The sequence below is a fragment of the Rhamphochromis sp. 'chilingali' genome (assembly GCF_963969265.1).
Source record: "Rhamphochromis sp. 'chilingali' genome assembly, chromosome: 20".
Lineage (NCBI taxonomy): Eukaryota > Metazoa > Chordata > Actinopteri > Cichliformes > Cichlidae > Rhamphochromis > Rhamphochromis sp. 'chilingali'.
In genome coordinates this window covers 8,682,384-8,710,077 of record NC_137947.1, presented here as the reverse complement: position 1 = coordinate 8,710,077, position 27,694 = coordinate 8,682,384, and the positions used below count along the sequence as shown (strand labels likewise).

Genomic DNA, 27,694 nt, shown 5'->3' with positions numbered 1-27,694 from the left:
TAAAATCATCCTCAGGTCAAAATCAGTTAGCCTGACTAAAAAGACATGTAAACAAGGAGACGATTTCACAGTGAACACTTGTTCAGAGGTGAGACTTACACTTGCGTGACGTCCATGGTAAAGGTTCCTGACCAGGGCTGCAGCAGAAGAAAAGCCTTTAGAGTGAGGGCAGCTCGGGGCAGCAGCAGGTAAGGGCACCACACTGGATCTGTGCATATTTACCACAGATAAGAAAGAACACAATATTAGACTGTAGGTTTTATCAGCATCATAAACTGAGTGACTACAGATGCCAACCTGTAACTGGGTAAAGGAGCTCTAATCCACAGCTACACCGATTAGCCATAACAACCACCTGCCTAATATTGTGTCAGACCACCTTTTGCTGCCAAAACAGCCTTGACCAAACTGTGCTGCGGTTCTTCCCATATAGTAGCATGGTGCCAGGTGTTCCCTAGGCATGCGATGCACACACATCTGGCCATCCACATTATGTAAATTTAAAAAATAAAACAGGCCACCTTCTTCCACTTCTCTGTGGTCCATTTACTCACGCGCTTATTATTGGCGCTTTTGGTGATGGCCGGGGTCACCATGGGAACCCCGATTGGTCTGCGGCTATGCAGCACTATACACAACAAACTGTGAGACACTGTGTATTCTGATTCCTTTCTACCAGAATTACATTTTTCTGCAAACTGAGCTTCAGTAGCTAATCTGTTGGATTGGACCACATGGACCAGCCTTCATAAGAGCTGCAGTTTAGGAGATGTTCTGACCCAGTCGTCTTGCCCAGTTTTCCAGCTTCTAGTTCATCAATTTTGAGAAGAAAAGGCTTACGTGATGAAGAGACAAGACAATCAGTGTTATTTAGTTCACTTATCAGTGGTAATAATGTTATGCCTGATCGGGGTATATGCAACCATTTTTAGTTGACACTTAACAAAAATCAACAACAAAAATCTACATAAACCTTTTCTTTTCAGTCCTTTATGCAGCATAAGGATCCTAGCTCACCAGTCAGGTCTTGTTCATCCATGCGGTAGCTGGCAGACTTCATGGCCATTTCCAACACTCTGATACAGCCATCGTCGGATGCCAGGACAACCTTGTCTGATGTGCACCAATCGATGTCTAAGATGCGGTAGTTCACATTGCGACCAATGCGCATGCTGCTGACCATTTGAACCTGCAGAAAAAGGACATCCAAGGTGATTGATTTCAAATTGCAATCTAATTGCTTCTTTTATTTGTAAGGACACAATATGGAAAGGTTTTTTTTGATCAAGTAAAACAGGAAACAGAATGATGTTATAGGCACACAAGAAAAAAAAATAAAAGTACAGTAAATACATGTTTGTTTTGGTAACAAATAGATATGCATGTAACTAAACTGTTGTGAATTTGTATGTGATAGCACAAGATCCCAAATGGCTCATGTGCTTCCCGCTTCAGCTGCTGATTAGCTCATTGGAAGCTGGGGTTGAAATTCTCTTTTAGATTTCGAATCATAATTCTCATGATTTGTTACATTATAGCTTTTTCTTGTTTTATTCTACGGCTTGACTCATCTACTGTCTGGCTTTTATAACTGGGGACCATAAATAGGGCTCCACGATGACCATTTTCTCTCTACCTCGCTCTTCATAATAAACCAAATCATCGACGCGTGTGTCATTTAATCTGCCAGTTAATATCTAACACTGATTGCTGCTGGGTAAGCCAACAAAAAATGTAGAATGGATACAGATAACAAAATGCAGTGGATGACATTAGATCAAATAAAAAACTGAAATGTAAACAAGCCAGAAGGAATCTCGGGCAAGATGAAAAGTAGACTGCTCAGAGGGGACCTTGTGGATGTTGATGACTTTGGTAAACAAAGCTAAAGATGAAGCAGGGATTCGAGTCGCCTTCAGAACTCACAATCATCCATCCTGCTATGCTTGAGCTTTTACATGTCAAGAGAAAGCTTTTAAGAACTGCGTGTGTACCTATACAACACACTGTAATGATTTGTCAACGCAACAGCAGAACTGCAGCAGTTGTATTATTATTACAGTGTTAGCTTCAGAAAGGACATTAGTTTAATGCACCCCATAGAAATACTGTCATGCCCCAGTGAATGCCGTTCTATGAAAACCCATTAAGTGTGCCACAGTGAGCCCGTAAACCACTGCTATGAACCTGAAGACGACTGTTGCTTTTTTAACTTATGAGCTACGCAGTGCAGTGAGGGTATGCATGCTGGGAATTTATAGCATCTCATATGCAACTACCAGCATGTGGAGTTACTGTATAGAGTCTTACCTCTTTAGTGTCCCAGACCTCTGCTCCATCTGTGTACATGACCAGCAGCTTTTGGTTACCCTTCCCGGGGGCGAAGCGAATCTTCTTCACCCAACCACGATGTGTTGGTATCCCCCTAAAAATGTCAATTAATAATAAGAAGAAATGACCTTATTTACTTTGTGGATTTGACTTTTCAGCTTCATCACTCACAGGTTCATTCAAACATGCTCGTGAAAATGAGCCTGTGTGCACTACATGATGTACTTTGCACAAAATCTGAGAGCACATCAAAGGCCATATAATCCATTTTATGTGCCATGTATTCAGAGCAGGTCAAAAGTGACCCATGTGCGATTTCAAACACGAAACCTACAACCTCTGAAATGGGCTTTACTGATCGATTTGCTCATAATGTTTACAATCTATGAACCGTTTCTTTAACAAAGCATCAGAAAGCAAAACTGGAGCTATCATAAGGTTTTTCAGTCTAGCTGTTACCTCGACAAACGAGCTTTGAGATCCCAGAAGTTGAGATTGCCATCCACATCCCCAAGCACCAGGGTGTCACCTTTCCAGGCAATACAGGCTATACTGCCCATGCTCCCCTGCAACACAGGAAGAAAGAAAAAGGTGTTAAAGCAAAGATGATAAAGTGCTAGCCTCACACGTGAGTCGCTCTAGCTGTGTCCTCTGAGTTTTAAGATAAATTGCAGTTGAGTCCATGATCCTTCAGACATGCAGTCTGAAGTTTATGATTACCCATCATATAACTGGAGATAGACATCAAAAGGAATTAGGTTATTATGTTCACAAGTCACGTCTTTAATGCAGCCAACCATTGCGTAGTTAAAAAAACAAAAACGCGCAATTCAAACAGCATAAAAGCCATCCCTTTTCCCTCTGCAATAAAACATCTCGCTGCCAGGCATTTAATGTCAGGGCATGAAGAAAACAAGACAATAAATTGATATATGTGTGGCAGCTGAGTGGTAAACAAGCACAACATCTGAGTTTTGAATAAGGCCAGACTATGCTGTGAAGCAGAGTGCCAATGTTAAGATGTTACGTGTCAGCTCATCCTCAGTATGTGATAGCCCAAAACTTTTTAGAAGACTTTGGCTCAGTTCCCTGACAGAGATATGAAGATCTTCTATCATCCCGAAAAGACTGTAAAACCTTTGGGGTATGCAAATCTTTGAGAAATAAATCTCAAAGCCGTCACAAAACTAAGGCTTTAAAATCCCCAGGTAAACCGCCGGTATCTGTCTACGTGGCGGAAAGCAAAGCATTGAATAGGCAAACAATCCACCGGTTCACAAAGGAAACTAATATATTCCATAGGTTTCCCTTTAGAAATGCTACACGAAGTGAGATAAATGTTACTCAGTTAAATAATATATTAAATGATAATGAAAAGATATGAGATTGTGCCATCTTCAGTGATGACAAAGATGTGGGCAATCAACACCCGACAGCAGCAGGTGCTACACTACAGCGTGACTAAGCTCTAAACAACTGCAAGTTTGAACAAGGTAATGAGTCCAAGAAAGTCAAAGTCCTCCAAAAGAAAGGGAGGCTTAGGTAACTGAAACTTTCTTAATTAACAATCCGAAGCGTTCTTTGTTAGGGGTGACATGTCCACTTGTAAGGTAATCAAACCATCCTACAGTCATGATGTTACCAATGCATCCTGGATTCACCCGGGTGAAAAGAAATCCTGTCTTCAGTAATAGCTCGTTTCTTTTTACAAGGGAGGACACTTTGCTGTCAGAGCGGATTAATAGCTAGGTTAACATGTACTTGCTTTCTTTTTCCTGTAGCCTGACTCATTGCTCCCTATCAGTGAGGTGAACATTTGCTAAACGCTATCTGGGACAAACTGATGACACCGTCAAATTCGCAGACATTCAGCTGGCCGTTTGGTTCCCAGGGGAAAAAAAAAAGAGAGAGAGAGAGAACTGGCAAAAAACATAGCGCTGTACAATTTATCTTTGAAACCTTTACTTTGATTACATTTAGTTTATGACTGAAAGAGACATTAGGTTGGCAACATTTTGTTGGGGAGCCAAAATCTATATCATCCCCTGCACAAGTTCTCACAAATAACCTGAAGGACACAGGATTTTAAAGAGGGAGTGGTGGCATTTACTTTATCGAGGGGAAAATTGGGCAGACACTGCCTAACAACCGGAAAGCAGAGCTTAATTCTTTTGAGTAAAGTGACAAGACAGTGCAGATATAAAGTAAAACACATAACACCAAGGAGATATTTAGCCTCTAAACATAAGAGAGCCCAAAGTAGATGAAGAACATAAAAAGAAAAAAGAGCACTTATTAGCCTTTGGCTAACAAAATGACTGGAAGTGATGGATATGGTACACAGCAGAGGTGGGGGAAATCCAGGCCTCAGGGGCCATTGTCCTGCAGGTTTTAGATGTGTCCTTAATCCAAGACAGCTGATTTAAATGGCTAAATTACATCATCAACGTGTCTTGAAGTTCTCCAGAGGCCTGGTAATGAACTAATCATTTGATTCAGGTGTGCTGACCTGGGTGATCTCTAAAACCTGCAGGACACTGGCCCTTGAGGCCTGGAGTTCCCCCACTGATTGTATACAGTAAAAAAAACAACGTGTGTTAGGAAACAGAGAGTAAATAGATAAACAGATGGTGGAAGGTGGGTGATCAGTAGTTACACTGTCAAAAACTTCCTGAAATGAGCCCTTTCAGGGGGAAACTACTGTGAAATGATCAGCAATCAAAGGATGGCCAACAACATGGGTGTGTGGACACAGCCACAGCAGGTTGTTGGAGCAATATTCAGAATCAGAATACTTTATTAATCCCGAAGGAAATTAGGGATTCACTGATTTCATTGGCACACAAGAGGAAGTGAGTGCACAGTAAGCTCCTCGTAGGCTATGCTAACCTCTGATGGTATTGCAAACCTGGCCCCAAATTTGCCCAGACGGTTAGGTGACAGAATATTTTATTCTGCATATACACTATTTAAAGAAAAGAATGCACAATGGAATGTCACTTCTTTACTGTCACCAGTATCTTGAAAATGCAAATGTTTCAACTAAATTTTTAACATTTTTCCTCACAACTTATTACAGCAACAGAAACACAGAGAGAGAAAGCACACAGTCAGAAGGAAAAGGAATGACAAGAGAGACTGATGTAAAGGAAAAACCTGATTATGATCTGTGTGTACAAAAAGGATTAACATGATATTAACAAAATGAAAAGAGGTCGATATAAAGCGGGGACAAATAGCTTTGTGCAAGGATCGGTGTGGACGACCTTGAAGCAGTACAAGAGCTTATAAGGTAAAGAGACGAGGAAGAAGGAAAAAAAAAAAGACAGTCTCGGGACTCACATCAGGTGGAATTCTTGCACCATCTTTGACTGTGTTGCCCTCTACAGTGATGTGGTACACTTGCCCATCTGTGTCAGTGAATACAAAATGCTCTCTGGCTGAGATAGCCTGGCTTGTCTCCGACTTGCTCTCAGCATCCTGCAGGAGACTGTGGGGAGAAGAAGACAAAAAAATGATACTGACTATTCTCCCACCTAAGCGCTCGTCTTTGTTCACACTTTCTCGTGTGAAATCTTTTGGTTGGACATCTTGTTATTCGGCTCCGCACTTTGACAGGGCTTTACGATTATGAGGAGCCTAGTGATTCCCCAGCAGGGGTGGTTGTACCGCAGGAGGCACCTCTGCAGTTGCCAGAGGGGGTGAAGAAAGACTGTCAAGAAGCTGAACTAATATGAAAAACTAGACACATATATGCACATATATATATATATCAGCTGTTACACATGAGTGCTACATGACATGTGGTTGAATTATTTATTCTTTATTACAATGTTTTCTCAATGAAACATAGTAAGGACTAAGGAATTTGTTCTGGACTGTCTGTTCTCTTAAGTTCTAACATTGGGACCATAAAAAGTAAATACGATCTCAGCCAGATGGATTTAATGCTGGATTTCATAAATGTCAGTCAAAAGGCTTCCAAGATTCTGGAGCTCCACAGCACTCACCTGATTACTGAGGATTCAACGCTACTCTGCTCGGCATCTGACACAGTCTGCCGAGCCATGGCCTCCCTCGCAGCCATCTGCTTCTTCTTTAGACTCTTCAGGTTGTGGGATGGGGACCATTCCTGTTGACATAACCGGGGGATTGCAGTTTTTGTAACAAAGCCATCCGTACAACACATTTGCGGACACAATAGCAAACAACTGCAGCATGACCCGCAGACAAAGACAGACTGAGAGAAGGGAGATCTGCACACTCACATAAATGAAACTAAGGGAGGCAGGAGATTTGTTTTCCTCAGCCCTCTTGTCTACATTCTGGTGCACTGTGGCTACAAGTCTGGGTGAGTCGAGGTTGTAATCAATATGGAAATGAGACAGCAAAACGGTGCTAGGGGAGGCCTGCATGTATTATTAAGGTTACTGCCGTTTTTATTCACACTGTGGACGATTTTTACGGCCTCACTGTAAAGTTTGTCCAGCATAACTCTTGTTTTATGAGCATTTCTCTGGCCTAATGAAGCCACCGCTGTTTGCTGAGCTTGGGGAAATTTTCCAGACTAATCCTTCAAATGACCCATGCAAACACAAGGCGAGGATGGGCCAAAAAGTATGAGACTATTAACGCAGGAAAGAGTCAACAATGGGTGTTTGCAACACTTTGTAACACAAGTTAAAATATAAAGTGTGGAGTTAAATGAACATTTAAAAGCAGAAATGATACATTCCAGCATGATGATGATCTGTTCTCTTAGTATTGTGGTCGACTGGTCGTCGTCTTTCGGATGCTCACCTCAGCAGATCATCAGCCTCACCCTATGCCCAGCATCCTCCTCTGTATGTCCTTCTTGACTACATCCATGAATGTTTTTTATCATCATCCTCTTTCTCTCCTCCCCGGCAGCTCCATGTTCAACAACTTTCATTCAATACATCCACTCTCTCTTCTCTATACATGTCCAAACCCTCTCAGGCTTCCCTCTTCTGACTTTGTCTCCCAACTGTTCAAACTGATGTGTCCCTCAGGTATACTCATTTCTAACCCTGTCAGTCCTGGTCACTCCCGATGAAAATCTTTGCATCTTTAAATCTGCCACTACCACCTCCTGTCTTTTTGTCAGTGCCACTGTCTCCAATTCATATATCATAGCAGGTCTCACTACCATCTTGTAAAGCTTTTCTTTCACTCTTGCTGCTATCCTTCTGTCAAAAATCATTCCTGACACTCGTCTCCATCCTGCCTGGACTCTGTTCTTTACTTGGTACAAAATCTAATTTTTATTAGTGTGTAAATGTGTTTGTACCAGTGCAGTAACAGTGGGGAAGTTCTTAGCCATCTCCCGGAGAAGAGTCCCAGTCCGGATGTCCCACAGCTCCAAGGGTTTGTCTCTGAACACGACCACCAGGTACTGCCTGAGGAGGAAAAACACAAAACATACATTCTGAACAACCAATATAAGGCTTGTTGTGGTGTAGCATAAAGTAAGAAGTTAGCAATGTATGGCTAAAGTAATGATGAAGACACGAGTTGTTTTCTTTATTATGCAGTCTAAGACTTTTTGTGTTTATATGGTACAACAACTCCTTTCTATTCAACTCTCCATATTATCTTCTAGCTTAGTTACACCACTGTTTACAGTGTACAACAGATTAGACATTCTGACGTGTAACCTGATGTTTATCAGACTAAATCCACAAAATAATCACTGTCCAAACCTGTGACCGAGCTAACAAGCTGTTGTTCTACTGTGCAATTACACAGAAGCCAATATTTAACCTTCAGCTGCTGTACAGGAACTTGAGCGTATGAAAAAACATTGTCTTCTTTCACTGTAAATACAAACAGTAAGTAATAATTATTATAAGATTGTGCTTTGTGGCCTCCTGTAAGATGTGATGAGTCTCCCAGTAATTGTACTTTTTTCTCCTCCCTATTATAATCACCTCAGTAACACACAGCCTAGCTGCCTTTTAAAGTGAGGCTGTGCAGATTTGGAGTAAAAGAAGCAACTTTGGAAATAAAATAAAATACATTTTTAAACTAATTTTGCAGAAAATCCCTCAAAAATCAAAACGTGGTATGAGCAGTCACAGATGATCTTTTAGAGTGAACTCAGTTTCAGAGGCCAGAAAAACAAGACACAGATTGTGAGTGCAACTGAAAGAGGATAGTCAACATTTTCAGAATCTTTTCCAATGAATGATTGATTATTGAAGAAAAATAACTAAAATATTTGGTGCGACTCTAAGAACGTTCTTCAGCCTAACATCTTCAACAACACTAATCGGCCTGCAGTTTGTTGCTAACCACTTCGCTATGGCGTTTGTTGTCGCTTGTCCTGCTTTTGTTTATCTATCCTTCTCCCACAAGTCTGCCGAATCCTCCCGCCACTGTTTGTTTGGGTGGGTGGGTGATTTGGGCATCAATAGCATGTAATGTATTTAAATGATACTTCAGACTTGAAGTACTCCGGTGATAAGTAAACTCAACTTTGCAGTGCTTTACAAATAGCTTTAGTTCTATCAACACTGCCGTCTGCAACAGGTTTAATATGTCCATGCAAAAGATCTCCACCTTTTCTGTCCCTGCACCTTTTTTCCTGTTTCGGTTCATGTGAGCGCTGCAGCATAGGTAGGCCCACCATTAAGTTTCTTTAATTTCTCTCTCTCTTTGCAATTGCATGTCATCAGCCAACAGTAAGCATAAGCCTTATAAAATGGTGGCAGTAGGTGAAGCAAAGTCTTGCAAAATTAAACAGAGACTAGCTACTGAGGTTGACTGTGTTTGGCTTGTGTCAGCGCTTCGAGTTTGAGTGTTTCTATATTCATTAAAAAGGCGATGTCTAATCACTCTGGGTTCATTCTCAGGCCTATATGTCCACAAACTTTAGCACACAGGGTTTGATTCTGTTCATCTGGATGTAGCGTTTTCAGTTGCAGAAACGTTTTGTCACTCATCCAAGTGGATGTGGACCCTAATTTGCTAGGGTTCATAAATTAGGACTAGGGCTGATTAAAAGGAGAGCAATAAGATCATGCACTGGTCAGTTCAGACTGAGACAAATGTGGGTTTACTGCTTGTTACTCAAGCTTTGAAAGCAGTTCGTGGAGAGGATACAGTTTACTTAGTAGAACGCCATTAGGAGTACATTACTTGTCTCCTCTTGTGTTACAGCTTGTGATATCATATATAACATTCTTGTGGGCATGGCTTCTGTACTGACCCTTACATTTACTGCCTCCACTTTAGCCTGTTCCTTTCATGAGAGGATGAGAAACTTGTTGCCACTGGCAATAAAGTAAAATGCGCTGTCAGTAGTCGCCCAGTGTGGGCTGAATAATTAGATGTCACCTTCCATTACAATACATTACCTACCTTATGCCATTCGTAACGTATACACGAAGCTTGACAAAAGATGTTGGCCTTGAAAAAAAAGATGAAATGACTGTCTCCCAGAGAGCAGCAGAGTATGCAATAAACAGCTGCTGTATGAAAACCTTGTTTATAGTTTCATTTTTTTAAAAATGTGTAATGACTGTAAATGAATGCTCTATTTTTTTCCACTGAATAACACAGCCCCTTCAAAAGATAAGGCAATGAAAGAGAGAAAATGAAGTTTCCAAAATGCTGCACAACATGAATAAATGAAGGTCGGGGAATAATTACGAATGAAACAGCAAATTAAAGACAACTCTCAGCTTTAAAGCCCTTTTCACAGATTTCTATTACAATTGGATCCGAGTATGGCAAAGCCACAAGACCACTCACACCTTTGTGTGAAATGTACACTCTGTGCTTATGAATGCAGATCTCAGGTAGAAACATCAGCAAGTGTGTGCCTCTTATTTGTATTTACTTTTGTTGGTGTTTTGGAGAGTTGGTGACTTACTTGAGATGAGACACTTTAATCATCTCAATGGGTGGCTCATCATTTCCGCGCTCGCCTCTGAATGCAAAGCATCTGCCTGGAAAGCACAACAAACACACACCGAGAGGGAGAAAGTGAGAGGCTGAAGGAGAGGAGGTGATAATCGAAGACAGAAGATGGTATCTTTCCTTATATACCTGTGAAAAAGCTGATCCATCTCATTTTCTTTTTAGTGCCAGTGCATCCTGGTTTTATCTCTTTTGTCAGAGCCAGGAGAGAAAGCTGTACACAACTTATTCTAACCATCTGCTCTAATCCGTGCTTAACACTCGCAACTTTCCGGTCACGAAATTCGACATTATGCAGAGCATCAAAGTGGCCCTGTGAGCAAAACAAGAATGCCCTTCAGGTGCCCTGCATCACATTTGCCAACGGAAGTGCTTATCAGATTTCGCGAAGGGCACTAAGGAAAGGTGGCCTGATTGAAATGTGCAAGTGATAGAGGTGCCTGTTGCAAGTTTAACCTACAGTTGTGTTGATGACGGCAGGTGAGAGCTGTGGTTCACTAGAGGCTTATGAAGCACTGCTCACCATTTATGCCTTTATTTCCTTACTTATATAAAGTAGGAAGAATCGCATAGGTCAAATGTGCATTTACAAAAACACACATCGCAACTACGACCCAGGGTGGAGCAAACACAGTAACAGAGACACCAGAAAGGGAAATTACATTCGACTTCTCATTACCATAAAAACTGTCAGAACCTGAAGCGCTCCATGAATGGATTCTTTTTGGAAAGACAAGTCAAAGGGTTGATGCCTGAAATGATCATGGATGTGTAAGTAACAAGTAATCATCAACATTTATGCAATAAATTTTTACATTGTACACGAGGCGTTTCAAACTGGGTGCACAGCTTATCTTTACTGCACCTTAGAAAAATCCTTTCACAGGAAAAACAGCATATCCATTTAGGACAGCTGCTATCACTGCTGCAGAAGCCAAGTACCACCACAGCTGACAACGTGAAGACAGTTTCCCATCCATGAGTCTTCAACTTTATCAGGAAATGCTGTAAACGGCATGAGTTGCCCTTTAAGTGGATTAATGGGTGAAGTGAAAACATTTAAGAGCAGAACACACTTTTGTGCATGTTCACTTTCCCTGATTAACTGAGATGAACACACATAAGCTCGAGTAACAGAAACAAATCTGTGCGAATCTGACTTATAAAATCTAGACCATAATGTTCAGGAGTAAACGTAAAAGCTTCACTGTGTAATTGTTCTTTTAAACATTAAAAAAATGTCAAATTTTCTAAATCTTCTTTAAATGCAATTTAAATACTGTATGGATATTGTTTAGACTTGAAACCCGTGAATACTAAATTCACAGAAGCATAATGCATTCAGTTAACAAAACAAATAGTCCTGTTTTTCTGAATCAACGACATCATTATCTCAGAAACTCAAAGAAAACTTTCTACTGAAAAAAAAAATATATTGCCCTGTTTTTCAGAACTTAAACTCCCAAAACAGGCTCCTAACTCGAAAGCTTGATTTCACGAGTAATAATGGTCCGACTGCTTGGTTTAATACAGGGAGATACTGTCGATTTGAATGCATTTCAGATCCTGGAGAAACGCTGCAAAATCCAGCACATATTACTCGAGTCATGAAATCAATCTCTCAAGTCAGCAGAAGCTCTTTTGAGATTTTAAAATATTTTTTTAAATTAGAAAACAGGGCAGATTTGTATTAATTTTTTTTTTGTTAAAAATGTTCTCTGAAAAACACATGTGCATTGAGCTTTTGTAGAAGTTTAGGTTGTAATCGGTAAATAAGATGAGCTGAGTTAGAGAACGGTATGTTTTTATAATTTCATTGGTCTTAGGGAGCCGTTTTCCTCATGAACCTAGCGCCATGCTAGGCTAAACAGATGAAATTAGCATTGATCTTTTCCATCTAATTCTTGGTAAGACAGCCAAACAGAACATATTTTCCATAATATGACGGACTAAACTGCACAACAGAGATGTAAACCTGGACAGCGAAGGCTAAAGATCCTGTCTGTACCTCCAGCATGTACAGGTGGATGACAAATTAAAGGAAAAACCCTTGTTTCAAACTCTGTCACGAGTGATGTGGTTTCTTCAAGCATGTCATTGTGAACCATATGCTACAGCCTTTGAGGTCAATATAAATGTGGTCTTTGTGAATTGTTACACTGACACGTTACACAACGGTGTCCACATACACATTGATTTTTTTTCTTTTCTCTGCGTCTCTTTAAACCTCTTAAATCCAGAGACGTAGAATAAATGCTAAGACACATTGATGCTATTCTGGCAGCACAAGGTGACCCAGCACCTTTCCTTTAATTTGTCACCTGTCTTTAAATTTGTATTAAAGAACAACTGAATGAAAAAGTGTGTTGAATGGCGTGTGGTATTGTAACCAAACGTAATGTCACAGACTATTAACTTTGACGATGCTGGTGCTTAAGACAGTTAATAAAGTGTCGTGCTTGCTTTGCCATTGTCCTAATGAACACAGGGCAAAGGCTCAGTAAATGAACCACCATAGTGACCATAATTCTTTTTATTGCAGCCATAAAAAAAACCCTGGAGGAATTGGAAATATTTGACCAAAGCAGAAACGACTTATGGAAAAGAGGAAAGTTCTCATCAGTTCTTTGCATCTAAAAATTGTGTCTGATTTTCTAATATTTTAAAAAGAAGTAACAACAACACATATTTTTTAAAGTTCCACTGAAGCCATTAAACATACTTTTCCTCATCACCCGAGGTTACAGAGAAATCCTGCTTTCTTTCAGCTCAGAAAATCTAGCATTTCCCATTTCCACTCCTGTGGGAGGCAGAAACACAATAATTCTATAGACATGTAAGAAATCATGATGGATCTCACTTTCAGAGCTAAACTTCCTTAGGTGGTGCCCTAACACTGTTTAGTTTGGACCTTAATTTGGATAGTGTGCAAGTATTCCCTGGAGGGAAAATGGAAGTGTCTCTTTGAGAACCACACAGACAAAGAGAGACAGATAAAAGAGAAAGTCAGAGCGACAGAGACTGAAGTCTCTTTTTTTTTGTGTTGGTAAGGGTGCAGAAAGCCAAAAGAAAACTCTAAAGAACAAAGGATAATACAAAAGTTGTGGTTGGTACCCTCAGGTATAGATGATAATATGTGCGTGTGTGTCTCTCACCAGTAGGCAGGTCGACATGCTGCAGTTCATTTCGCACCAGCCCCATGTTGTTGGGTGCAGAAGTGGCAAAAGACAGGAAACTGGTAAGACTCACCCATTCTATCCCCCTGTGAAATAAATCAATGCACACACAAGATTTTTAGTTAAACTAAAAAAAAAAAAATAGTGCCATCTAACAGATGCAGCCTAGCTGTAAAACATTCCCATTAATACATCCAAGCGTGGTGTGAGGTAGATGGGTTTCGTTAAAGCCCAAAACAGATCGGGAAGGAGCAAAATGAAGCTAGAGAGTGTGAGATTAGGATATTTTTCGAAGAAGCTGGCCCAGTGGAGGGAGCACAAACTCCACAGTAATGAGATGGTAAATAGCCACATGATTAATTAGTCGATTTCCCCACTAAATGTAAATGAGATGCTGAGAAACTGGGCTTCTTTCGGCATGGCTGTGCAGGGCAACGGCTGCTGGACTCATCTACATAAAGCATCTCTCCTCTCCCAAACTCATAAAACACACAGCTTTAAACCTAAGATTGTACATCACAGCACTGCACTGTGTTCCACCTGTGTCTGTATATGAAGAGAGAAGAAAATATCTATTTATATGATAAAAAAAAATGCACAGGGGGAAACATCTATGAGATCTGTTTAATACGAGCAAACGTATTTAAGCAGCGGACAGGTCAACGGAATACATATTGTATGCTGAGAGCGCAGAGCAGTGTTTAAGGAGACAAATTACAAGCGGATGAAGACATGAATCCTGAGTGTCACTGCTGAAGAGCAAACTCTCAGTCACCAGTAACCAGGCAGAAAAAGCCACTGCCTCATTTCTCCCTTTAATCCTTACATACACAGAAGGCGTTTCAAGTAACTTCTGCTCGTGTTGCGCAGCTCATTAAACTTTGCTGAAGTTTTGTATTTGTGGATACCAACTTCTCTCATTAAAGAAACCCTGGCTCTGCTTGAACGGATGGTGTTTGCTCCCAATCAATCTCTTAACAGTATTAATTGATTCAATCTTGTGCTTAATTAATCCTGGTCAAATAGTTTTGCTGCTCATTAGAGAATGCTAACTAATGAAGCACAGTTGGCTCTGTGCTGATGTCTGGCGGTTGCATTGTGGGGCAGCTTTCTACACAAAGACTGTAAATAAAGATAGGGCCTTTATTCCAGTGTGGCTGTTACCTGCGGAGCAGGTTAGGAATGGGACCAGGAGCGTGCTCGTCATCTTGTCAATATGCATAAATTTATGCATCGTGAATTCGTCCTTCACTGTGTGACTAACAATGAGTTCTGTTTTATATTCTGAGGCAACCAGGCGGAAAACATTCAGCACAAATCACCTGAACTGTGACTCGTACGATCGTGTGCTGGCACGCAGTACACTGAAAAGTTTTTTGGCCGTGCCAGCACATTCACTCGCCGCTTGCCCAGCTCAGATTTCAGGTTCAGTGGCACACTGGAGATCCAAAGTGCATCACAGAGGTAAAAGTGTCAGAATGGGACTTACACCGAGTGATGTAAACATTAAAAAAACAGCCACTGTGTTGAAAACACAGGCACAGAGGACTGGCAAAATTTAAATCTGGTATGGTTTTTGATTTTTATAGACCAATTCAAGGACAGTTTTGATCACATCTTGTACATTTGAAGATACAGCATGTATCGCTATCCAGATCTGAAGAAGTGCATTAGGACAAATGAGTTAAAAGAATAGGAAAACTGCACTGAAACACAGTCAGATTTTAGTCAAGAACATCACCCCAATCTGTCTCCTAATTAGAATAAACAGCCTGAACACTTACTTGATATGAATTCGACATGACTGAATGGTGCCCTTATAAATATGTAAAATGATATGTGATGTGGATTCAGCCCAGCAAGCGTTCTGCCTAATGTGTAACCAGTCTTACAGTTTTATATCTCTTTCTGAGAAGGCACAGAGACATACACGAATGCAGACAACGCACTGCTTTCTCCCTCCCTGGATTTCTCTGTTACACCAACAACAACAACAAAACAGAAGGACGAGGTCTTTTCAGCAGCTCCCTTATTTCCCAAGAGGTCGCAAGAGTGGATGGATCCACACGTTTGATCTGGCACAGATTTTACACCGGATGACCTTCCTGACGCAACGCTCCCATTTATCCAAGCTTGGGACAGGTATTAGAAGTCCACTAGCTTGTGACCCTCCTCCTGAGGCTGGGTTTGTCAATTGAACTGAGAATCTTTCCCATGTAAGACAAATGCATTAACCGCTACGCCACTGACAACAAGGAAAAATGCAACAGAAAAAACAAAACAAAAAACGTTTTACTGTTTTATTCTAGCTTTTTATTGTGTTTGTAGTGTTTGAGTTCCAATTAGCAGAAATGTCAACAGCTTCTTACTGCATCTGTTTTTAATGATCACTTTCCTGGTTAAAATGCATAGTTAATAACAGAGGGAAGAAGCTTCCTAATTTAGATTACTGCTCTTTCCTGAACTGCCCCTTTGATCTGTGATTGACAGCCTAATTAATTAACTGCTTAAACTTCAGGCATTGGTGTGTGTTCAGAGCTAAGGGTGCCACAACATGTCTGAATACTGGTGTTGAGTTTCTCCCTCAAATAAGTAAATTACTGTAAATGGCAGTGGGAAACCAATAAATCACTTTTTTTTTTTTCAAGATTTGGTTATTGTACTTAGTTAAACCACCTCACTCTAATAAATACTTGAAAAAAAACATATAAACCAAATAGGGAATGATTTCTCGTAAAAAAAAAAAAAAATGGGTTGACATTAATTGTGTGACAGTGAATTGCCTGAATCCACCTCAAGCTGACTGGCTCCTGGGATTTGTCTAACATGTCATTTAGCTGATGTTTCAGCTAAAGACTGCCATGACTTCATATACTTGCTCATTACTGAGACTGAACTGTTGAAGTGTAAAAAAATAAGAATAAAAATTTGTACACAATAACAGAAACAATAGTCTTACCTGACTTCACATGAGTGAACGCTGAGTTCTTTGTGGAGAAGTCCACTCGTTAGGTTGTAGACCAGCACAGACCCGTTGCTCGTGCCTAAGCAGAACAAACGGAAACAGAGAGCAGGGAGTAAGACATACGAGCCAGGCTGATGCAGAGAGGAAGAAAGGTCACAAGCCAGAGTTACATATCATAGCAGCATCTAGCCTCCAGCAGTATCAGAGACACGATGTGTCAGTGTGACACCCCTGTGTTCCCTGTCACTGCAGTAGGTGTGGAAAGAGGCAACACATCAAACCCTGTGTCATTCAGCTCACAGCCTGAGAACATCAGTTTCATCTGCTGCTGAAAACGACACAACAGCTCGATCCATCCCTAAACTTTACCTGATTAAATACCGCAAGTGACAGTCGACACTCCCACAAACTCAAACTTTTTTTAAAAACATTTGTTCATACTCATATTGCACTTTTAAATGTGATTTTCTGAGGTTTGCTTATGCAGCTAAAAAAAAACCCCCCAAAAAAACCATTTTTTGAGCAAATACAAGAAATGTTTTTTTTGCCCTGACATAAATTCATACACAAAAAAAATCAAACTAAGACAACTGAGTCGTCACTTTGAATCATTTGCATCTTCTAAGGATGTGAACAAGTTTAAGTTCTAAAGCCTCTATATCCCACCTTAGCTTAATTTACAAAGTGGAATGGCATCATGCCTATTGTACATATGCAAAAAACCCAATTTCATTTTCCTATATATGCAATAATATCCTTTATTTGCACTCTTTGCTTTAAACCATAGACTATGAAAAACTACCAAGTAGTTTGAAAACAATCAGGAATGACAAACTATTATTTAAAAAACCCAAACTCTGCGGTGCATCTAATATCTAATGAAGACTCAAGTTTAATGATGCCTGGAAAGCATTTAACTGGGTCTGGGGCATTCCTTCTGCAGGTGCAGAAACACATTTAGTTTTTGCAATTATATTGACTGTGACCACAGTGACTATGATCACATGCTGACAAAACATCTGGAATCGGTGATAGGCAGTGTGGCATGGGTGTTTGTGTATCCTCTTCCTTCTCCTGGTGCTGCTAATAGATGGCATGTAGTGTGGGCACAAAGATGCTTCAGCAGGATTTGAACAGGGAAGGACTGAGTGGAGATGACATTCCTGCAGCGTGATTCCTCACAGCCAGTGTTTGTTTACTTTATGCAAGATTAGTCAGGCTCTGTACCTCGCAAATTATCACCTTATAGCTTCAGAGATTGTTAATCTATTAAAAACACATGTAAAAATGTCAAGTTGTTGTTTTATGTGGATCTGGAATACACTTCTTGGCTCAGCATAATGACTCCAATGCTTTAGCTGCTTGGCAAGGTCACTGGAAGAACAAAACTGAAAGAAGTCGCTCCTTCAAGAAATATATTAGTGAGCATGCCTGCAGAAAGGCCAGCCAAGCAAGCTGTCTTTCCTAGTCCCAGTGTTTATGCACAGTTAACCAACAACTGGCTGTAGTCTCATATTAACCACACAGACATGAGAGTGTATACGTCTCCTCTAGCACTTGCTCAATAAGACCACACTATTGTTTATTTCATGTAGAATACAAATACGATGTTTTCTGACCAGCTATTTCTATAGTGCTAGTGGTAGTGTCGGCCTTGCAGTTTCTATCGAGACTAAAATAATAAGAATATCTCAGAGTTTGTATGTCTTGGGTTGTCAGTTCTATTTATTTGTCCTGTAATAAAATAAACTGATAAACCATCAAAAAGACCACGGGAGTTAACTATTACAAAAATGAATCATTAATTTTAATCAAAACTTCATCCTTTAAACATTCGGTTTTGGCTTGGGCATGGATAGTACTTGGCGATACAGCCTCGCTAGCGTTTACTGAGGATTTCAACACAGCAACAAGGTCAAGGCTCAGATCAGCCAAATGCATTAAAAGTCATTGGAAAACATTTTAGCATTCAGCAACATAGCACACAGTCCTGAACAAATGGTCATTCAGATGTTATCACAGTGAAGAGTTGGGATCAGTGGGGACGATGCAAAACATTCAGCCAGGTACAAGCTAAAAAAATATTTTAGTTTTGTGTCATCATACTGGCATTTTATGTCATTTTCATGTAATATACTATAGTATTCTTTTTTTTATTGCTGGTATAGAATGTGCAGCAAAATATTTCATTAATAGCGTATTTAGACAGATTCTTGCACCTTCCCATTTAACCTCATGAATTCCTTGAGAGTACCAGAAATCATTTTATGCTAATCCAAAAATTAATGTTTCAATACCAAGTGATGACAGATCTGAATTCCATCTGCAAATGAACCCAACAAATTATGAGAAGGGGGAAAGATAGAAAAAGAAAAGAGACATAAAGTGGAAGCTTTGAATGGATTCTTTTGTGGGCTACAATCCCGATTCCTCTCTGACAGGCCACTGGAGCTGATAATTAAAATCCATCAATCCGATAATTGCTTTGCTTTCTGAAGCACAGTAGCTTTATTTTGTATATTTGTTATTGATAAATTTAGATTTTGCTTTATTGATACTTTATTTAAATCATCCATTTTCTCTGGTTCAAACCACACAGTGGAGTGTAGCTGTCAGGAAAGTGTGGATAAATAAATATTAGAAGGCTGGGAGGGATATCAGTCTGTCAGTGTTTGTACAAGCCACTGAATAAGAAGGGTGTGGGCCTTGTACCTATCAGTAATGGAGCTGTCAGATCCCCCAAGGCTTACAACTCTTTAAACAGGAGACCAGACAGCAGTGATTTTGGGAAGCTCCTTGGGTGCAGAGCTTCTGTAACCTTTCCTAAGAGAGGAGAACAAGAGCAAAAAAGACTGGCAGAGGGGAAAGTGAGAGACGGAAATGAAGAAAACAGAGTTGGGAATCCCTGCACTTTGTCTAACTGTGATGAAACTGTGGAAGGCAATTTCAAACCTCAGTGCTTTCACACCATCAGCAGTAGGTGCATCTCCTGCTTTAACTGCACTAATAGAAAGTGTAAAAAGTCTGTATCCTTAGCTGTTCCCCTGACTAGTGTCTCATAACTGAGAACTCAGTGTTTCTCCTCTTTAACTTGTGCACACATTAGGGAGAAGCCGAATGCCGACTGGAACAGAGGCCAAGAAAATGATACTGCATGTGCCAAGCACTCATGCGTGAATCAATCTGGATTTACTGATCAGGTAAAATATACCAACACCCCCTAGAATACCTGCCCCAGTGCCAACCGTGGCAGCAATACTGAGGAGGTGAGAAATGCTACTGTAACTTTGACTCATTGATCATTAATGATCAAGGAACTGACCTCACAGCCCATTGTTCATTCAGTGGACTGGTTTCAGTTATTGTGCAAATGTACTGTTTATAAGGTTGGGGAAGCCTGCAGTCAGCTGAGACAGAAGAATCACTTGGATGAGTGATGAAACATTTCTCCCACTGAAAACGCTGCGTCAAGATGAACAGAAACGACTCGTAAACAGAAACAACCTGGGGATTTACTTACCTGGATGGTTGAGCGCGCATCAAGACAACGTAACCTTGACTCGTTTTGCATTTGATGATAGCGTAAGTAGGTAAAGTAAGTTTAAAAAGTTTATTTATTAAGCACATTTCAAATTCACAAAGTACTTTACAACAGGAAACAGTAAAATATATTAGAAAACAGACACAAAAAGATAAAATAAAACCGTAGATTGAAAAAATCTTGACAGTGAGATCTTGACTCGAGACAGACTGTTTAGTGCTTTGTATTTGCATACAGGAATTGTATATATGACATTAGTTAAGACATTACAGTAATCTGAGCGCAATGACACAGCGAGTAACAGGCTCCAACTCTCCAAATGCAATATTTAATATTATTGTAACTTGTACTTTGTGTGCACATTCCCTCTAACTGTACTAATAAAATAAAGTGGCTATAAATGACACGCATTAGCCTCAAGATACCATTTTAATTAAACATACTTCAGCTTCTGAATTATCTGGACGCTGCCTCCACCTTTCAGCGGAGATTGCGATTCTCCTTCTAAATCCTCGGTGTAATTAGCCAGACCTTCAAACTTATTATTCACAAGGCATTTCACTGGAAGTGGAACAAAAGACACATTTCAATAATGCAGCTAGAGACTGTTTAACTACTTGACCGTGCAAGATGACAACGGGGATTTGCCAAATGATGTGCAAAGAAAACCTAATCATCCTGTTCTAGCTTTAGATTCAAAATGCTACCGAGAGCCAGCTGTGCCAAGTCACCCCACACCATCTGCAGCAGGACGAGCAGCCACTCCAATCCCTTGTTAAATTGGGGAGGGAGGGTCAGTTTTTCTACTATTGCTACCTCTTCATTCATTTCACTCCTTAACAAAAACACACACACACCTAAGACAATTTGCTATTAACAGTTTTAGGTTTTCCCCTTAGCTCTTTTAGAACTATTGCACTAATTAGGCGATAATGTGCAGTGAACTTAAGAAAGTTCTGTCTTCCATAACTGTGGACCTGACAGGTGTATAGCAAAAGTAAACAGACCAAGAAAATGGTTGTAAGACGTAGAGCTTGAAGGTATTATTATTCATCTGCCTGTCTGTAGGTATGAAGGAGGCAATGTATCTTTAAGGTATGATTAATTTATGTGTCCAATGTCAGGGGACAAAGTGTAGCCTATTTTTCAGCCTGACAACTAAACTGAAGGTTTGCTGCAACAGGGAGCGAAAAGCAGCCTGCCTAGACTTAAAATGGAATTTGGCACAGAACCACGAGTGTGTGTGCGCGCATGTCTACACACATGAAAAGCAATGGCAAAATGAGGGGAAAAAAAACACAATCCTGCTCTTAATTTCCCCTTCAAATTTAGACTTTCATAATTTTATGTATCATTACTGTAGTGAGGGAAAACAAAATTGCTATGCCGATCTAAAACTAATAAATCCAAACTTTGACTGCTTCTCTCTCTCTCTCTCGCTTTTGCCTGGCAGCTGTCTTAGGAGAGTAATAACAGAGGATGATACTTCAGATTAAGTCTATGCCTTGTGCCATCGTTTACAGAGACCGCACAGTAGAATTTGATGGCCCGCTGCTTACTCACCGTCTGCCTCAAGGACATAAATTACAGCAATGATATTGCATATTCACAAATCCTGACATGCACTTCATTTGAAAAAAATCAATTTTGAGTTTTTTTTTTCCAGCTCAAACTTGAGATTGTGTTGCCATTTGAAATAAAGACCTGTTTAACTTGCTTGGCTTCATATCAGCTCTGTTAATTTCCTGTTAGGGACAAAAAAAAATGATGACAATTTGAATAGCATTCATTTTTGTGTGTGTTTAACTTTGCAGCAAAAACTCTTAAGGTGACAAACGGAATCAAATTTATGTTTATATATTTTTTGAGTCAACTGGGGGGAAAAACAAAACAAAACCCTAGAGCGTTAACAAAGAGTGTCGATGTGCATGAAATTAAAATGCGCAGCTGCAGCTTATAGCTGCATAATCATTTCATCTCGTCTCCCTCTAAAGCATTCTTCACTCACTGGATATTTACAAACAAACTTTGATAAAATCCAACCAGGCTTTTCCTCAAACAGATCTGTGGTAGTTACACACGACGGCAAGAACGGCATAGATGAGTCAAATTTAATAAACATAAAAACAAAAACGAACCCTTCTGTGCGGCGAGCCAAACAGTTGCTGATAAACATCCATTTGTGTCTTCCACTTGGCATTCTTTTAGAAATCAAACTGCTGGCAGTGCACCTCTATACATTTCACTGATCAATAAGATTAGAAAAGCACTATATAAATGCATTGCCTTAACTATCTATTTATCTGTTAGAGTTAGCCTCGTCTTAATTGGCTTTCCTACACAGCTAGAAACTATAATTTCTCCAGACACCACGTCTAAAGCTGAAATTGCACTGTTGCTATCGGTGGGACTTCATTTTATTTTATTGTATTTTGCAGCCAATCGTTTAATGGAGATTCTTAAGCTGTTGGGAACAACAAATAAAATCATCACTGTTTGATATTACTCATTTTATAAGTCCATTTCCCCCCTTTTTAGGCTACAAGCCACTCTTGAACAAGAAGAGAAATAAAAATAAATATATATATATATATATATATATATACACACACACACACACACATATATATACACACACACACACACACACACACACACACACTCAACAAAAATATAAACGCAACACCTTTGTTACTGCTCCCATTCACCATGGGATGGACGTAGAGACCTAAAATTCATTCCAGATACACAATATAACCATCCCTCCCAAACAGTGGTCACAAATCAGTCCAAATGTGTGGTAGTGGGCACATCTGCTATATTGAGATAATCCATCCCACCTCACAGGTGTGCCACATCAGGATGCTGATCTGACATCATGAGTAGTGCACAGGTGTACCTCAGACTGCCCACAACAAAAGGCCACCCTGGAATGTGCAGTTTTGTCTCACAGCAAAATGCCACAAGCAATGAGGGAGCGTGCAATTGGCATGCTGACAGCAGGAATGTCAACCAGATCTGTCGCCCGTGCATTGAATGTTCATTTCTCAACCATAAGCCGTCTCCACAGGCGTTTCAGAGAATATGGCAGCACATCCAACCGGCCTCACAACCGCAGACCTCGTGTAACCACAACAGCCCAGGACCTCCACATCCAGCAGGTTCACCTCCAAGATCGTCTGAGACCAGCCACCCAGACAGCTGCTGGAACAATTGGTTTGCACAATCAAACAATTTCTGCACAAACTGTCAGAAACCGTCTCAGGGACGCTCAACTGCATGCCCGTCGTCCTCATCGGGGTCCTGACCTGACTCCAGCTCGTCGCCGTAACAGACTTGTGTGGGCAAATGCTCACATTCGATGGCGTCTGGCACGTTGGAGAGGTGTGCGCTTCACGGATGAATCATGGTTCACATTGTTCAGGGCAGATGGCAGCTGAGAATGTCCCAGTTCTTGCATGGCCAGCATACTCACCGGACATGTCACCCATTGAGCATGTTCGGGATGTGCTTGACCGGCGTATACGACAGCGTGTACGAGTTCCCACGAATATCCAACAACCTCGCACAGCCATTGAAGTGGAGTGGACCAACATTCCACAGGCCACAATTGACAATCTGATAGACTCCATGCGACGATGTGTTGCACTGCATGAGGCAAATGGTGGTCACACCAGATACTGACCGGTTCTGGGTCCCCAGACCCCCAATAGCGCAAAAATCTGCACATTCCAGGGTGGCCTTTTGTTGTGGGCAGTCTGAGGTACACCTGTGCACTACTCATGATGTCAGATCAGCATCCTGATGTGGCACACCTGTGAGGTGGGATGGATTATCTCAATATAGCAGATGTGCCCACTACCACACATTTGGACTGATTTGTGACCACTGTTTGGGAGGGATGGTTATATTGTGTATCTGGAATGAATTTTAGGTCTCTACGTCCATCCCATGGGGAATGGGAGCAGTAACAAAGGTGTTGCGTTTATATTTTTGTTGAGTGTATATATATATATATATATATATAAAAAAAAACAAAAAAAACACCCAGCACGCCCCTGCGGGCGGTTTATCCTTCAAGCTCGGGTCCTCTACCAGAGGCCTGGGAGCTTGAGGGTCCTGCGCAGTATCTTAGCTGTTCCCAGGACTGCGCTCTTCTGGACAGAGATCTCCGATGTTATTCCCGGGATCTGCTGGAGCCACTCGCCTAGCTTGGGAGTCACCGCACCTAGTGCTCCGATTACCACGGGGACCACCGTTACCTTCACCCTCCACATCCTCTCGAGCTCTTCTCTGAGCCCTTGGTATTTCTCCAGCTTCTCGTGTTCCTTCTTCCTGATATTGCTGTCATTCGGAACCGCTACATCGATCACTACGGCCGTCTTCTTCTGTTTGTCTACCACCACTATGTCCGGTTGGTTAGCCACCACCATTTTGTCCGTCTGTATCTGGAAGTCCCACAGGATCTTAGCTCGGTCATTCTCCACCACCCTTGGGGGCATCTCCCATTTTGACCTCGGGACTTCTAGGTTATACTCGGCACAGATGTTCCTGTACACTATGCCGGCCACTTGGTTATGGCGTTCCATGTATGCCTTGCCTGCTAGCATCTTGCACCCTGCTGTTATGTGCTGGATTGTCTCTGGGGCATCTTTACACAGCCTGCACCTGGGGTCTTGCCTGGTGTGATAGACCCCAGCCTCTATGGATCTTGTACTCAGAGCTTGTTCTTGTGCTGCCATGATTAGTGCCTCTGTGCTGTCTTTCAGTCCAGCTTTGTCCAGCCACTGGTAGGATTTCTGGATATCAGCCACCTCCTCTATCTGCCGGTGGTACATACCGTGCAGGGGCCTGTCCTTCCATGATGGTTCCTCGTCTCCCTCCTCTTTCTTGGGTTTCTGCTGCCTGAGGTATTCACTGAGCACTCGGTCAGTTGGGGCCATCTTCCCAATGTATTCTTGGATGTTCCTTGTCTCATCCTGGACTGTGGTGCTGACACTCACCAGTCCCCGGCCCCCTTCCTTCCGCTTAGCGTACAGCCTCAGGGTGCTGGACTTGGGGTGAAACCCTCCATGCATGGTCAGGAGCTTTCTTGTCTTTATGTCAGTGGCTTCTATCTCCTCCTTTGGCCAGCCTATTACCCCAGCAGGGTACCTGATCACGGGCAGGGCGTATGTGTTGATGGCCCGGATCTTGTTCTTACCATTCAGCTGACTCCTCAGGACTTGCCTGACCCTCTGCAGGTACTTGGTGGTTGCAGCCTTTCTAGCGGCCTCTTCATGGTTCCCATTTGCCTGCGGGATCCCCAGGTACTTGTAACTGTCCTCTATGTCTGCAATGTTGCCTTCTGGTAGTTCAATCCCCTCAGTTCTGACTACCTTCCCTCTCTTTGTTACCATCCGACTACACTTCTCCAGTCCGAACGACATTCCAATGTCATTGCTGTATAGCCTGGTAGTGTGGATCAGTGAATCGATGTCTCGTTCACTCTTGGCATACAGCTTGATGTCATCCATGTACAGGAGGTGGCTGACAACTGCTCCGTTCTGTAGTCGGTATCCGTAGCCAGTCTTGTTAATGATCTCACTGAGGGGGTTCAGGCCTATGCAGAACAGCAGTGGGGACAGAGCATCTCCTTGGTAGATCCCGCACTTGATGGTAACTTGTGCTATGGGCTTGGAGTTGGCCTCTAGTGTTGTTCGCCACATCCCCATTGAGTTCCTGATGAAGGCTCTTAGGGTCCCATTGATCTTGTACAATTCTAGGCATTCCAGTATCCAGCTGTGGGGCATTGAGTCATAGGCCTTCTTGTAATCAATCCAGGCAGTGCACAGGTTGGTCAGTCTGGTCTTGCAGTCTCGGCTGATTGTTCTGTCTACCAGTAGCTGGTGTTTTGCACCTCTGGTATTCTTGCCAATTCCTTTCTGTGTCCCGCTCATGTATTGACCCATGTGCCTGTTCATCTTAGCCGATATGATGCCTGACAGGAGCTTCCATGTAGTACTGAGGCAGGTTATTGGTCGGTAGTTGGAGGGGACCGGTCCCTTCTTGGGGTCCTTGGGGATCAGGACCGTCCGGCCTTCAGTTAGCCATTCCGGGTGTCTCTCGTTAACTAGCAGCTGGTTCATTTGTGCTGCCAGACGCTCGTGGAGTGCAGTCAGCTTCTTCAGCCAGTAGGCGTGAACCATGTCGGGCCCTGGTGCTGTCCAACTCTTCATACTGGAGACCCTTTCTTGGATATCTGCCACTGTGATGGTTACTGGACCCTGTTCAGGGAGGTCGCTGTGGTCTGCCCTCAGATCCACTAGCCACTGAGCATTGCCGTTATGGGTTGCATCCTTCTCCCATATGCTCTTCCAGTATTGCTCCGTCTCCAGCCTTGGTGGTGCTGTTCTCTTATTGTTCCCTTGCCACTGAGAGTACACCTTTGCTGGTTCTGTGGAGAACAGCTGGTTTATTCTCCTGCCTTCTATCTCTCTGGTGTACCTCCTCAAGCGGCTGGCCAAGGCTGTGAGTCTTTGCTTGGCAGTTTCCAAGGCCTCAGGTATGGACAGCTTGCTGTATTTCTTAGGCACCTTATTTGTCGCACCTTTCTGCAACTCTGTTAGTTGGCTAACCTCCCTCCGTGCTACTTTGATCTTGCCCTCTAGCCTCCTTCTCCATGGAGGGTACTGCCCCTTGTGGCTGTTCAACTTGTAGCCAAGCATCTCACTGATCACTGCTGCCGTATTGTAGATCAGCTTGTTAGTGTCGGTAATCGTGGTTGTAGGTATTGCCCGTAGTGCTGCATTAACATCATCTAGCAGACCTTCTGAGGGTACTTCACGTAATCTTGGTAACCGGCTACGGGGGATCCAGGTTTCAAGCTTGGCCATGATCCTATTTTTCAGGTCAGTTCCTCTCGCACTCAACGATCCTTCTCCTATCGCACTTGGGGCTATGTACCCAATCTCGGGTGGGGGTGATGATATCGCCCCCCTGACCTGGCGTCCTGACTCCTCCTTGCCGTAGCATTTGTGTTGTACCTCGTCAATCTCTAGCTGTGAGAGCAGTCCCTTCTTTCGAATGTTGGAACACTGAGCTACTAGTTGTTTCGCCGTCATTGTGGATGTTGGGTATCGAAGAATCCATAGGTCCCTCATCCTATTCATGTAGCCCCTTCCGCCGGGGTTACTTGCGTAGTAGCATTCCAACAACGCCCTGTTTTCGTCCCTTGCCCACCGATGCCTTCTTGTTCCAGTAGCCCACTTTTCGTCAGGGTGCCCTGGTTCCTCAACACCTGACGCGGACCTTGTTGATCCGGGCGACGTCCGAGCCGGCATGCCTTCATATTTATCTGTCTCGCTCATGTCTGCGGTAGGCTTGCTTAGCATAGGGGGTCTAGCCTTAGGACCCTTACTGGATACAGACGCCCCAGGCAGGAATCGAACTTGCGATCCTCTGTTCCAAAGGCGTGTAGTTTAACCACTACGCTATCCAGCTGCTCTCTCTCTCTATATATATATATATATATATATATATATATATATATATATATATATATATATATATATATATATATATATATATATATATATATATATATATATATATATATATATCTGCTGCTGTATATATATAGCTGTATATATATAGCTGCTGCTATCTGCTTAAACATGCAACAGTGAGGTGACATGCATATTTTGTGCTAGTTTGTGCTTATCTTCAGGTCACTTTTGATCAGGACATGTCCTTCAA

At 41.9% G+C, this 27,694-nt stretch overlaps 1 protein-coding gene across 1 annotated transcript in view; it reads right to left on the bottom strand.

Annotated features, from left to right (window-relative positions):
• Positions 1 to 27,694, bottom strand: part of wdr11 (WD repeat domain 11) — a 65,429-nt gene that overhangs the window by 15,271 nt on the left and 22,464 nt on the right. Inside the window, exons 11-20 of the mRNA XM_080868682.1 lie at positions 16,411 to 16,495; positions 13,431 to 13,537; positions 10,229 to 10,304; positions 7,643 to 7,751; positions 6,342 to 6,463; positions 5,674 to 5,821; positions 2,791 to 2,897; positions 2,311 to 2,425; positions 1,018 to 1,189; positions 100 to 208 (exon numbers count right to left, since the gene is read on the bottom strand). Of these exons, the coding sequence (XP_080724808.1) occupies positions 100 to 208; positions 1,018 to 1,189; positions 2,311 to 2,425; positions 2,791 to 2,897; positions 5,674 to 5,821; positions 6,342 to 6,463; positions 7,643 to 7,751; positions 10,229 to 10,304; positions 13,431 to 13,537; positions 16,411 to 16,495 (1,150 nt within the window). The remainder of the gene's footprint in view (positions 1 to 99; positions 209 to 1,017; positions 1,190 to 2,310; positions 2,426 to 2,790; positions 2,898 to 5,673; positions 5,822 to 6,341; positions 6,464 to 7,642; positions 7,752 to 10,228; positions 10,305 to 13,430; positions 13,538 to 16,410; positions 16,496 to 27,694) is intronic.